Source organism: Sceloporus undulatus, chromosome 5, assembly GCF_019175285.1.
Source record: "Sceloporus undulatus isolate JIND9_A2432 ecotype Alabama chromosome 5, SceUnd_v1.1, whole genome shotgun sequence".
In the NCBI taxonomy this organism is placed as follows: domain Eukaryota; kingdom Metazoa; phylum Chordata; class Lepidosauria; order Squamata; family Phrynosomatidae; genus Sceloporus; species Sceloporus undulatus.
Window position 1 is genome coordinate 122,810,964 of NC_056526.1, and position 14,420 is coordinate 122,825,383.

The 14,420-nt window shown below is 39.4% G+C and overlaps 1 protein-coding gene across 1 annotated transcript in view; it reads left to right on the forward strand.

Moving 5' to 3' along the window:
- Nucleotides 1-400: 400 nt before the first annotated feature.
- CEP135 (centrosomal protein 135) overlaps nt 401-14,420 on the forward strand; it is a 47,157-nt gene continuing 33,137 nt past the window's right edge. The window contains 16 exon segments of the mRNA XM_042470301.1: nt 401-538; nt 1,017-1,176; nt 3,414-3,604; nt 5,637-5,804; nt 7,572-7,675; nt 7,677-7,714; nt 7,899; nt 8,311-8,397; nt 8,947-9,007; nt 9,010-9,074; nt 9,307-9,352; nt 9,355-9,432; nt 9,435-9,518; nt 10,466-10,534; nt 12,701-12,801; nt 12,803-12,851. Of these exon segments, the coding sequence (XP_042326235.1) occupies nt 1,064-1,176; nt 3,414-3,604; nt 5,637-5,804; nt 7,572-7,675; nt 7,677-7,714; nt 7,899; nt 8,311-8,397; nt 8,947-9,007; nt 9,010-9,074; nt 9,307-9,352; nt 9,355-9,432; nt 9,435-9,518; nt 10,466-10,534; nt 12,701-12,801; nt 12,803-12,851 (1,255 nt within the window). The 5' untranslated portion in view covers nt 401-538; nt 1,017-1,063.

Here is a 14,420-nt window from a genome sequence, read left to right on the forward strand (position 1 = left end):
GGGGCCTACAAGGCCTCAAATCTCAACCGCGCTCTCGAGTTAAAGGCTCACCGGTCATTTAGCCCTCAAACCCAAACGTTACTTTTGACATTTTATGTAAGGGACGCCATTTTATTCCCCCATTGTATTTAATGGCACTTGAGCATCCATGGATTTGAACCAGTAGAGTGCTAGTGCATCCTTGCCTGACCTCCCCCTTGGTAACTGGGAACCGTATTCTGTTCTAATACAAAGTGGCTTCATCGTAGTCAGTCACTCCCTAAGCAGTTTACAGTGTGTAAGCTGATTGCCCCCAACAAGCTGGGTACTCATTTTAGCGACCTGAAAAGGATGCCAGCCTGAGTCGACCCTGAGCCCCTGGCTAGTATTGAACTCACAGCCTTGTGGTTTGTGAGTGAGTGGCTGCAGTACAGGCATTTAACCACTGCCCACCAGGGCTTACGTTTTTTGATACGCGCTGCAACTCAGGGTAGCTTTAATGATGCAACAACATCTTCCTAGATTTGTCCTGATGTTACTCTAACAGCAACTGTCCAAGGTCTCCTGGAAAGCTTAATAACTGAGTATAGGTTTGAATCTTGGCTGTCTTAGTCAATAACTAATTTTGGAATGTCCTCTCTTTTAACCTGCTTGACATGTAGCATCTTCTTTTATGTAGAAATTGTTAGTATGTGTCTTGGGTTTGTACTTAATACTGGACTATGCTTGTCTCACTCACTCTGGTGTAATGCCCTGGTTGTATCTCTTTAAAAAACAACAACGTTCTAATGAGGTGTTACTTTCCTACTCTCCACCCTCACATGCCATTATCTTCTTTAAAAAAGAAGTAATATTTAAACTTTAAGAGTATGATACTTACATTGATCCATGGATAAGTTAACTCATCTTATTGGGGTCAATTTTTTTGACTAAAATTTCTAGACTTATACATGAGTGTATGCAGTAAGTGCCAGTCCTGATTCTCCATGTTTATGTTAATGTACATAATAATGTATTTGTTTTTAAATCATCTGCAGATTCTGATTTTTTAACCCCAGACCATTCTGCTTAAAATATCTTCACAATGAGTACAGCTGCGGAGCGAAAGTTCATTAATCTAAGGAAACGTTTGGATCAGCTGGGATATCGACAGCCTCTGGGAGTAGAAAGCCTGCCTTTGGTAGAAAAGCTTTTCAGGTACAAAAATGAAAGGGAATAGCACAAAATGCACACGTACTGTTGGACTGATATATGCTGTTTGATAATATGACTAGTGAAAATACTGGGCCCTTGGTATCCAGGACCCCCTTTGGATACCGAACTCTGTGGATTCTCAGGTCCTATATATAATGGCACAGTAAAATTATATCCTTTATATAGAATGGTAATATCAAGATTAGCTTTTTGGATTTTTAAAAATATTTTCAAGCTATATGGATGGTTGAATCTGTGAATGCAGATTCCATAGATACCAAGGACCAACTGTATTCAATTTTAAAAGTGGTTTCTAGCATATTAGATTGTAAGCCTGAGGGCAGGGAACTGTCTAATTAAAAATAATACTTGTAAGCCGCTCTGATAGCCATTAGGGCTGAAGGATGGGGTATAAATACCATAATAAATAAAATAAATATTGTTGGACATATCTACATGGTGTAAATACATGGCCACAAAGTCAGCGTGGCATAGTGACTTGAGCACTGGACTAGGACTCTGGAGACCAGGGTTTGAATATTGTCTCAGTCATGTAAACCCACTGGATGACCTTGGACAAGTCGCACTCTCAACCGCAGAGGATGGCAATAGCAAACCCCCTCTGAAGAAACCTGTCTGTTGATTTGATCTGCCATGGAATCTTTGGTGTCTGCTGTGGAACCCTTCAGAATTTCAGAAGATTCTAGGGCAGGAGACTGTAGAGCAGGTATGGCAATCCTGCAGTCTTCCAGATATTGTTGTACTGCATTTTGCAGATTTTTTTACCCTTGGTTATGCGATGACTGGATGTCACAGTCCAACAAGATCTAATGAGCAGCAAGATTGCCACAGCTATCAAATATCTTCAGCTCACATGGATCACTTAAATAAACAACAGTACCCACCAGAGTAGAACACAGTAGCTGCACAGTGCATATTAGAATAAGGGTATTTTGCCTTTGGTTTGGCTCAGCAAGATGAGAGATATTGTTCCTTTCCTATCCATGAGGCGTACAACATTATTCTTATGTTATTTCATCCTTACAAGCTGAATGTATGGCAGCTTCCTCACCTTTGTTCTATGACAATACATAGAGGAAGGCAGAGAGTTCAATACTGATGACAAATTATTTATTTTAAGTATTTCTGCATTGCTTCCAAGCTCACAAAGCCTCCCAAAGTGGTGGAACAAATAAAAACCAATTAAAGCAACACAAAGATTAAAACATTTTTAAACACATTAAAATACACTTTAAATACTTCATTAAAAAAGCAGTCCTAAAACCAAGTTTTGAAACAGTTAAACAGCAGTTTCTAATACTGACTGCTATGTGGGATAGCATTGTTTTGGCTGCCCACTGGCATTTTAAAAGAGATGGGGCCAGCCTAACCTTGGGTAGGGTGTTCCACATTTGTGGACAGCCCTTTGTATTCATCATCCTAACTTCATGAGGTGTTGGGAACAACAGGGACATCTTCAAAGATCACAAATTTCTGGCAGACTCATTTGGGAGGAAGCAGTCTTTCAGATGTCTTAACCCTAGGTCACCTAAGCACTTTGAATTGCTCTTGAAAGCAAATTGGAATCCAGTGCAGTTCTTGCAGGGCCAGATATATGACCTCTAAAAGGCACACCTGACACCAGTTGGTCTGCTCCATTTTGCTCTAGCCCCAGCTTCTGAACACTCTTCAAAGTCAGCCCCATGTAGAGTGCATTATAACAGTCTAACTGAGAGGTAATTAAGGCCACTTCTGGGAATGTTCATCCAGGAAAAACTGGAAAGCAAAGCAATGCCCCCGAGTGCCATATCATCCAAATGAATGAGAACAGTACTAAGTTTGATGGTATCAAATACCACTGAAACATCCAGGAGGACCAATAGGAACTAATTCCCCTTGCCCAGCTCCTGGTGTAGGCCATCCACCAGGGCAGCCAAAGCTATTCCTGTCCTGTAAGCAGGCCTGAATTCAGGTTGGAATAGGTCCAGGTAATCTGTTTTGATCTGGAAAGCCTCGAGTTTTGCTGCCAACACTCACTCTAGGACGTTACATAGAAATGGGAGATTAGAGACTGGCTGATAGTTACCTAAGGAGATATGGTCCAATGACAAGCTAATATGCCAAACCAGATTCTGCTCTGGGCTGAGTAGCTGAAGAAGGACATTTATAGGAAATGGTTGCTTTTGCCCGTATAAGATTCATCTCTGAAGTCTGTCAGTTTGCTGTTAATTTGATTTCAGTGACCTTGTTCATACAACTGAGAGTCTTCGAAGTGCAAAATTATCTGCTGGAAAAATTGAAAAAGAATATAGCAACTATGATGCTGTTCTGGAACCTTATCGAGAAGAAAATGCTAGACTCACTCGGGAAAATAATGAATTACATTTAGAAGTCCTGAAACTGAAAGAGCAGTTGGATCAAAGGATCAAAGGTAATTTGAAAAACTATAATGTTTATAGTTTCTTAGGTGGGGCCCTCATATTTTCCAGGTCTTCAACTAGCCAAAATCTATATGCCTTCCAAACCCAGCAGGAAGACAAGTATTTTTTCTTTGCTGCATTCCAGGTTCCAAGCTCAAGAGAATGGCAGGAGGCAGCATTTCAACTTACTGAGTTTTGGAGTCATTTACTCTTGGGAAGAAAGTGAATACACTGCTCCCTCGGGTTACGAAATTAATTCGTTCCGCGGCCGCTTTCGTAACCCGAAAAGCCTTCGTAAGCCGAATTGCCATAGGCGCTAATGGGGAAAAGCCGCGTTTCGTGCGAAAAAGCGCCGAAATGCACCAAAAAATTTTTTCGTAACCCGAAACAAATTCGTAACCCGGAACAATTATTTCCAATGGGATTTTTTCGTATCCCGGAAATTTCGTAACCTGGGTATTTCGTATCCCGAGGTACCACTGTATATAGGCTCAGTGCTTTATACATGAGTGTCAAAAGTTTAGCCTATGCGGTTAATGTTCTTTTTAAAGAATCAGACTACCACTGAATATTTTCTTACAAGAAGACTGAAATAATGTGGGTAACATAGATACAGACTACAGTGTGCATGCGCCATACATGGGCATACCTTACACGGCTTCCAGCCTATGTGGAAACTGTTCAGGGGAAACAATGGCATGAGCATACATACTTTTTCCCTTACGCAGGGCAGTCCAGAACAGATCCCCGCATAAGGGAAGGGTCCATTGTATATTGATATCAACTAACTCATAATGTATAAATCTATTTTACAGCACAACTTTGTGCTTAATTAATATTAACTGTGTACCTAAATGTGCCTGTTGTGCAGTAATACATGTGGAGGTCAATATACTAGCACAAGAGCCTTCAAAATTTGTTCTAATGCTTTACACTTTGAACAGATTTTCTACTTTTTACGAGATAAAATTGCTGTCCCTCAGATCTTTTATTCTGAGTGTAATTACATATTTTATATTCCATTTTTATCTTTTAAATTTTTTAAAAAATACTTTAATTTCAGCTAATTCAGGGATGGCTAGTGTGTACCCCTTGAGCTGTAACTCATATCAGACCTAGTCAGTTTTCCCAGTGGTCAGGAATGCTGTGAATTTCAGTTCAACAACATCTGGAGTTTTCAACTGAAAACAAAGAAACGATGAAGAAAAATCTTAACAGTCTGAAATTGCAATTGGATATGCCACTGAAACCAATTTTTTCCAGCTGATAATAAAAAATAAATTAAAATACAGTATTGCAGTTTTGTCACTATCATGATATCAGCTATTTAGGATCTTTTGAGCATCAGATTGATTTCTGATCTGTCATTCAAGAAAGCCGTAGTCAATGTTGCGTTTATTCCTTGGACAAATAGAACTAGCCAGTGGATAATGACGAGAAGCTGGGGGGGGGGGGGGAACTCAACCTGATTTCTTTGAGTAAAGAGAGTTCTTATGTGATGCTGAGCTCCTTGGCTTTTCTATAACTAGAATAGAAAGCAAAATATACACACATGCACATTTCATTGATCTGCATAAATTATATAATTTGGAATATTCAAGAGTTTGATCAAAACTATTATTTGTGCTGCAAACCACACTTATGAGCTAGAGTACTTGTTCTTAAAGCATAACATGGAAATTATAGTGGTTCAAAGAGAGTTGGAGAAGTAGTTTACTCTTTATTAAGTCTGTTATAAATGCTATTTTTCTATATGTCAATATAATCTTCAAGCCTGCAGACTCTGAACTGTTCTCGTATGTGGGGTTTTGGCCACATCACTTAAAAGTAAGGGTAATGATGCCAGTGGTAAGAGGCAGGCTGCCATGTATTGGAAGGAGATAATGATATGCACAAGGAAGTTGAGAGTTGCTTATTTTATATATGATTATACTTGCAGATAGAAAGAAATATTGTTTGAACTAGTTCTTACTTATAGTATTGTGTTATTAAGAGAAATAAAATACACCATGGAACAATACTATTCTTTCCCCCTCTTTGAAGATCTGAAAGCTACATTGAGGAGAGTTGAACATGAGAATGCAGATATGAAATTTTTGAATAATCAATATGTACATAAGATGAGATCGTTAGAGAAAGAAAACAAAGCCAAGACTGACAGGATCCAACAGCTCCAAGAGAAAAATCTCCAAGCAGTGGTTCAGACACCAGGTACAGTACCAGAATACGTGTTTATTATGATGTAATTCTATGCTAAGTTAGTGGTGCATCAACATTTTTTATTTTAATGTTTCTTGAGCATTTGTCATTACGATCCTGTTTGATGCTGGCCTACATACTGATACTGACACTAATGTACTGCTGCCAGAAGTCTGAGAGGGTAAAGCTTGCCCCGTTTTCATCAACTGTGCAGTCTCAGCTGTCTAAGGTCCAGGTGCACCTCTGTAGCTGATCAGTAGCCACTTGAGTCAAGGGAGAAGTGTGTGAGATGCTGTCCAGCTGTTGTTTAATAGCTGGAGAAAAAGCATTACTCATGGGCATACTTACACTACTGTAATAACTGGTTGTGCCATCAGAAGTCAACCAAAAATATTTTGGTGAATATTAGGCTGTGCCTCTGATCTGGAGTCACAGTGTACAGGAACTGACTATCTTCTGCTGCATATAAGGAACTCAATCTCTAGAAGGCTTCATTTGAAAGATTTTCTTTTAAGTATCAAGTAAAATTATTTGACGTTTTATCTTGCTGAAGGTTTTACTGTAGGTTATGGTTATGTCTCCCTGTTTTAATGTATGATTGTTTTATCTTTTTCTTGATATTAAATTGATTTTAATAACTTGTATTCTTAAGGTTTTTAAAAAATAAATCTTATTAACATTTTTGTAATGCTTTGCATTTATTTTATAAAGAAATCAGAATATAACTGTTCAAATAATAAATGTTACATACTCACTCTGTATATGATCTTTTTTGATTTTGTTCAACTAAAACTGATGCGGGTAGAAGCCCAGAAAATTGTTGGGGGTTCTTTGCAAACATTGGAGCGTGGTTGCTTAAAAGAAATTAACAGATTGGGACACATATTGAAAATAAAGCATAATTTTTTTCTTCATAGTCTCTGTGAGTCACACAATGGGTTATCTGTGCCTTCAGAGTGCATTGCTCATAATCTACGTACATTTTTTGGCAGAAACCCGCTCACCGTTAGGACCTTTCTAGCATCCTTCTCACCAAAGCCCTTGGCTTCTTTTCATCTGCTACGTCTTTTGGTCTTTTGGTGCTGCTTTTTCAACTGATGGTTTAGGTGGGAAGGGTGCTAAAAGATGAGTAAGGGTGGGTATGGTTAATGCCAAAAACCTGATGTAATAGCTCTTGAAGATTCTGAACAATGCCCTGCACAAGTGCACATTTGTGTGAGTTCACAGATGATCCCTCACATAGAAGTCAAGGGCAGGTTTTGGGGCCAACGTTATGAATTTTGCTATGAACCCTGGGTAAGTTGAGGGTAAAATTTAGGGGCATGTAACAAAGGATCTAAAGGATGAAGCAAATGAAAATGATGCCAAAGAACTTAAAAAATTCCAGCAGACATAACTGGATGGATGAGAGAGTAAAGAGGGATCAGTACTTCCAGGACAGATTACACTCTTGCCTTTCAGCATAGGATGATTCCTTGGCCTGTTACAGACAGCCAAAATAAAGCTGCTTCGAGTCACAGTCGAGGTATGGTGTTTAAATGATGCATGTGTCCTAAGAGTCCAGAACCCGCACCAAAGCCACACTCCAGTCCTTAGGGCTGGAGCGTGGCTTTGGCATGGCTTTGGTGTGACAGGCCCTTATTTTTTAAAAAGAGTTAAAGTCCAATATGTATTTTATATAGACCTGTAGATAAGTTGACTCAGTTTTTTTGGTCAATTTTTTGACTAAAACTTCTACTTTAATCATGAGTATATACAGTACTTTTGTTTTTCTTTTTGGTGGTAGGAAAAGAAATATTCCATTCAGGCGTCAACGTATGCAGATAGATCAACCTGTCCCTCCTTCAGGAATTGGTGCTTATCCTGTTCCGCAGCCAGATGAACCCATACATAGCAGATCTTTCTCAAGTGGCTGACAACAGGTGACTGATGTGTCTCTTAATATGTTGAAATACTTTTAACATCACCTTCCAATATGATCAGTGGGGAACCTGTAGCCATCCAAAATGCTTACATTCCCACATCACTAACTAACTAATGTGACATCACATAACTAGTAAAAAGTTTGTATATTTGTGATATTAGCCAGTTAGGAGGTGTATGAAGAGTGATGATAGTTGTAAAATATTAGCATTTGAGGGACTATTGTACAGTCACCTCTCCCTTTTCGCGGAGGATTCTGTTCTGGACCCTCTCACAAAATAGCGTTTTGCTTTATATTAAGCCCCATTGGCTTGAATATAGGTGTTGTAGGCGCTTGGGGGTGCATATTCCATTCATTCCCTCTCCGTTCGTCCCTCGCCCCATAAGCGAGGGACATGAGTCTGAAGACCACCAGGGTATTATTAAAATAAAAAGCTTGCTAATTGTAATCCCATAACAAGGAGTTGAAGTATTAATTTATTCAGTGCATCTTGAATAACCATCAAACAAATTAATGTCGAAAACTGCAAAGGAATCTGTTTTCAGCCAGAGTAGAATTTCTGAATGCAATTTATGTTCCAATAAATATTTCGAGCTTCATGAACTGCAACTGGAAGTCGCTGACCTGCAGGAAAAAAAAACTAGAGTTGCTGAACGTGGAATGGAAAATTACTGCAAACAGGTAGACTAGTTTTAGGACATTTAAAAAATCTCTGTAGCCTTTAGTATTTTCTGTAGTTTTTCATAAATTGTGAAGGTGTGCATCAAGGAACCTTCAGTATTTGTCTGTGTATTGGAAGAAGGCAATAATCATTTTGCTCTACCATACCTCGCTCTCTGCCAGTATCAGAGGAGAGGCATTTTGAATTGGTGTGATTATAATAAAAACGCTGACAGGCTGTATGTGCTCCATGGGAGCCTCTTGTGTGGCTCCTATACTTCCCCAAGGCCTCATCCCATTGCTGGGGCGCGAGGCAGTTAAAAAAAAGAGAGCCTTGTGAAGCTCTAGGCATGCAATTCTCCTAACCTCATCCCCTGCCAAACTTATTACACCTTATTAAGGATTCAGATTCAATTTTAGACAATTTAAAATTACTCCAATCACTTCCAGTTTCTTCAAGGTGAAGAAGGTGGATTGTAGGAGTCCCGGTGATATTAGAAATGGGACCGGTGCAGCTCCCGAGCTTCTTGCACTAAAAGATTTTAAAAGGATAATGATTTGTCTTCACAGGTTGAACTCCGTGACAGTGAGATTGAGCGTTTGGCACTAGCACTTGATGGTGGGCGCTCTCATGTGTCATATCTCGGAAGCCAAAAACCGAGAGTAATGAAAAAATTATTGCTCACTTAAACTTACAGGTAAGGTTCTTGATTTCTGTCAGTTTTTATATTTATAAATCTTGGACATACTCCTCAGCCCTAGATAAAGCGTTTTGTAAAATGCCAGAACTCCAGAGTCATCTGATAGTAAACACTCCATAAATGTGATGCAAGGTAGTTCTTTATAGGTAAATAACTTGCAAAGTCCTGGCTTTCTTTGTAGATTTTTCTGTACAAAGTGATCATTTTATATGGTGTCAATACCTTTTAGGTTGAATTCCTGCAGCAAACCAACAAAGAACTTGAAATCCGCATACAGAGCTTTTGGACAGTAGGCAAAATGCAACTAGTGAGGTGGTGCATTTAAGTAATAATGAAGAACTGTGCCAGGAACTGAGTCAATAGATCATTTGGCCCAACAGCTGGAAAGGCACAAAGAAATTGTGCTTGAGACAGCAGATAAGGAAATTGGAGAAGCTACAGGTAAGGAAATTCTGTAACGGTAGGATCGAACATCAAGAGTATGTTATTCCTTATGAAAACTTTCAGGAGCAGAATATGTGTTTGAAAGGACATACATTTTCTCTTATATCTTAAATTCTCAGTGCTGTCCAAAAATGCTTTAAGTATGCTGAACCTAATCTTAATGTAAGGCACATGTTTTTATGTAGTACTGTTTTACACTATATATAAAATATTAAAATGCAGAGATTTACTTATCAGCTATTAATGTTTATATCTAGGTATAGTTTGTAACATTATAATTAATACTTCTGGACACTACAGTGAAAACATTTCATTTTCTCTGAAAGGGGGCCTGCCTAATCAATCTGAAACAGAATGCTGGCCTTTTATTTATTGGACAGGCTCATGTGCAGCTTTTTATAGAATAATAATAATGCTTAGTGTTTCAAATATTTAAAGCCTTTTACATATATTGCTTTGTTGTAATCCTCTGTATGGTAGATCGCATTATCTGTTTTGGAAATGGTGGCAGGGAATTTATGTAAGAGTTGAGTCTGCATTTGACTATTCATTCAATTGTACACTTTTGTTGGGACTATCACTTGTATTCAGGCCTATCTGTGCTTTGCTGGAGGTGTGTGAATTCCTCATGAACTGTATTTAGCATAGGCTTTCTGATAAACAGCTCAGTCTCTTATCCTTTTCTCTTGAAACTCACTTTAAATGCATATGAATCTACACAATCTGACCAGTACAAATTTTTCCATAGTTATAATGGCATGAAAATTGTAGGAAAAGAAAATGGCAATAAATTAGAGCTTTATTTGACTTCTTTATTCTTCTACCCATAGGCACATGTTTTAAAATATAACAGAGGAAAAAAATTATTATAATGTTAGTTTAACATTGTACTAACGTATTTTAACATCTTCAGCTCCAAAACGTTTATTGTTTGTGATTTTTAGGAGAGATTAAAAAAAACAACAGTGAATCCAGGATCGTGAAGAAAACTATAGCAAGACTTAAGTCAGTAAGTAATATTACCTCTAACACTAAATTTAGGCACAGTACAGACCGCCCGCAAACGGCATTCTGCGGGATCCCATTTTAACTCCAGAGGGATGCCGCAGCCGCTAGCCAATACACATCGGCGGTTACAAACCGGCACTTTAGTCGTGACGAGCAGCACTGGGTTACAAAAGGCGTGCTTCTGCACCGCCCTAACCCTAGTGCGTGCTCGTCACGCACAACTAAACGGCGCGGCCCTTCACTACGGCCGCCGCCGTGAGACGTCACGGCCGCACCGCCTCTAGCGGGCGGCGCGCAGACATGACGTTCCTTGCTCTGCCCAGGTCGCTTAGTGCCCTTGACACGGAGCCGGAAGGGCTCCGTTTCGGAGCTCCTTCCTGGTTTAGTCCGCTGGGCGCCGCCTTCAGAAGGCTGCGCCCAGCAGACTTAAAGAAAGGGGCCAAGTGGCCCCTTTCTCTTCTTCCTGCCGCCGGGGTGTCATTGGGGCTTGAAGCCCCAGGGACACCCCTTTTCAGGCTGCGGGGAAGCGGCGTTTTGCTGCTTCCCGCAGCCTGAAAAGCGGCGGATGGGCCTCAGCGGCTGCCGCTTGCACCTGAGGCCCCGATCGGCGGGGAAAGGGGTGGGTGCCGTACCGCCCCAAATGGGCGGTCTATAACCCCATCCCTCTGGAGTTAAAAGAACCTGATTTTCCCAGGTTCTTTTCCCGGCGCCCTGGTTATGTCGCGGTGCCCAATGGCACACTCGGACATAACGGACCCACCGTGACCGCCCACACGTAGTAGGGCTTGAGACCATGCGGTTGGTGTGTGGTCCCATGCCCTACCTATCGCCACCAGGTTATGTACCAGGCCCTAGTTTTCAAAAGTCAATGTCATTTTAATACATTGGTGTTTTGACTATAACAGCTTGTGGTGTGAGGAGCGAAGGAGGAGGAGAAGAAGATCATAAATCATAGAGTTGGAAGAGACCACATGGGCCATCCAGTCCAACCCCCTGCCATGCAGGAAATCCAATCAAAGATCCTCAATAGATGGCCAACTGTTTATCGTACAAGGAAGCAAACCATAGTGCATTTTGATGGCAGTGCATCTTTTTTCCTACAGCCTTTACAGTTGTACCCTCGGATACGAATTGCCGCCGCCTTACGAAATTTCCGGGTTACGAAAAAAATCCATTCAAAAAAACTGTTCCGGCTTATGAACGTTTTTTCGGGTTACGAAACAATTTTTGGTGGCTTTTCGGCGCTATTTCACACGAAATCGCGGCTTTCCCCATTAGCGCCTATGGGTTTTTCGGCTTACGAAGGATTTCGGGTTACGAAAGCGGCGGCGGAACGAATTAATTCGTAACCCGAGGTACCAACTGTACTCACTTTAAGCAGAAAAATGAGAAATAGTTTCTCTTTCAGAGTTGTACTGCTAGGCTAGATTTAGATTTTGTTGCAGTTTGTAACATTATCAATCACAATGTTTCTGATGAAATATTAGTATGCATGTGAACTCATAGCTAAGGACTTCATTATTTTAACATTCTAGACATTAGTTGATTTTGATACAGAAAATAAACAATTTTAATGCCAGACAATATAAGTGAAAATCTATGATAACCTCTATATAGTGTCTTGGTGGTAAGACTATCAATGCCCATAATTTCAACCGAGTACAGAAACCGAATTTTGAGAGGGAGTCTTCTACTCCAACTTGGCAATTAACTATTCTGTTTTAATAATTTATAATAATTTGTTTTATTTATATACCGCTATTCCCGATCATAGCGGTGAACAGCAAGTAAGCTAATTAGCAGTAAGCTAATTGCCCCCCAACAGTCTGGGTACTCATTTTAGCGACCTCGAGAAGGATGCAGCCTGAGTCGAGCTTGGGCCCTTTTGTCTGGTCTTGAACTCGCACCTTGTGGTTTTCGAGTGAATGGCTGCAGTCAGGCATTTACCCACTGCGCCACTCTGGCTCCATTTTGGGAATGTTCCTGTTATTATAGGCAGGTTTTCCACTTTGGCCAGGTTTTTTCCCCCTCTTCTCTTTAACTTGTCTGAAAGATGGTCGATTTAGGTAATTGTCCACATAACCATGGTTCGTTGCAAAGATACAATTCACTCTTAGTTTTTGTATTTACTCTGAATATTTTAGATTTTGTGACATTAACTGTTATTTCAGGAATAACTTCATATCGTAGAGAACAAGAGAACTCACCGAAGAGCTCATTGAAAAACACAGACGAAAACCAAACTCTTGAGTTGATGCTAAATCACGCCCAAAACAGAGAACCAAAGGCTGACAAAGAGAGTTGAAAATCTTGAAATTATAGGTAAGTGTTTAAAGAACTTTGTCATGGCGATAGCTCTTCAACCAAAAGAAAAGCTCGGCTGTAGCTGAACTCCAAGAAAATTCTGAAGCAAAGTGACAGCAAGTTTCGTATACTTGTTTTTAAATTGCTAAAGTGCTTATTGTTAGAAAGTTTGTCTCTGGTCCAAAACAGTAGACTGTTGTAGCGGCAAAGGCAGATGGTAGCTATGGCAGGATATTGCAAAAATAATTCTGTTTGAGCCCACTTTAACTGCCTGGCTCAGGGCTAGAGAATCCTGGGTATTGTTTGTTGTGGCACCAGAGCTCTCTGACAGAGAAGGCTAAATATCGCACAAAACTACAATAATTCTCTAGCATTGAGCCAGGGCAGTTAAAGCGATCTCAAACTGGATTGTTTCTGCAGCGTGTTTTGGACCTCTGACTCCTTCCTTGAACCTCATTTACCTGTGCACATAATGAAGCTTCAGCGAGAGACTCAAACAGTAAGGTATATGTAGTTTGTGGCTTCAAAGTGCCCATAATGATGCTTCAAAGAGAGATACTTGTCAGTATGTTTTAAAATGGCATTCTTACAGGTAGACAGTATCTTTAGTTTTAAGCGCAACGCTACTTGTCTGTTCACTTAACTTTTGTCTATGCATTTTGTTCTTTCCCATGTGTAATATACATTACATTAACTTTGTTGAGTTTGAAGCTGAAGCTTTTTTAATTACCAAGATAATTTTTAGATTATACTTTCAAGTGTTTATAGTTGCTCTCAGATTTGTTCTCAAGGAACTTGTGATACAAGTGAGGAATCTTGAGCTGTGTTTTGAAGTTGTAGCCTACATAACAAAAGATATGATAAGCAGACCTTATTTCCTTGGATTTGCTTCATCAATGGAAGTGTACTTCTTGAAGAGGCAAACACTACATAATTAATTAAGAGCTGTAATCCACAAGATCTGTTGGGCATCAAATTGGAGAAGACTGAAGTAAACCTTGATTAATATATGAGTTAATTCAGTCTTACTCCATGAGGCTTTGAGCTAAAGGCGTACTTGTTCAGTTTTTTAAGAATATTTCAATTCTATTATGTAACTATATTGAAGAATGAAAAAGAAGTAATTAGAGGTCACCTCATCTTTATAACCTTTGTCACACTGCTCAGTAGTAACTTTGTTACTAATGATAAGATCAGAACAACTGTCTTGAGTCCCATTTTGGGGAGAAAGGCAAGTATAAAGCAAATAAAAATAATTGTTGAATTGTAGTTATTTTATTTTTTTAATACTACAGATAGGCAGTTAGGTTTTTACATAAAAATCTTTTAAAATGTAATTAGTTATCTTTTGATTGGTTAAAAAAATATTTGTTGACTAAATATTGACAACCCTGATAAGATAGCACAGATGTCTTGAACAGCATGTCTGAAAAACAACTTTTAATTTTTGATGTTTGAAAATATTCTCTCATCCTTGTGAAGGATTTTGAATGAAAATAGAAAGTTTGCAAAGGGTCTTGATCTTTTATAATTGCTGTATTAAATGTGGCAATGCTTTAAATGTAGGCAGCTCTTCATACATAAGGA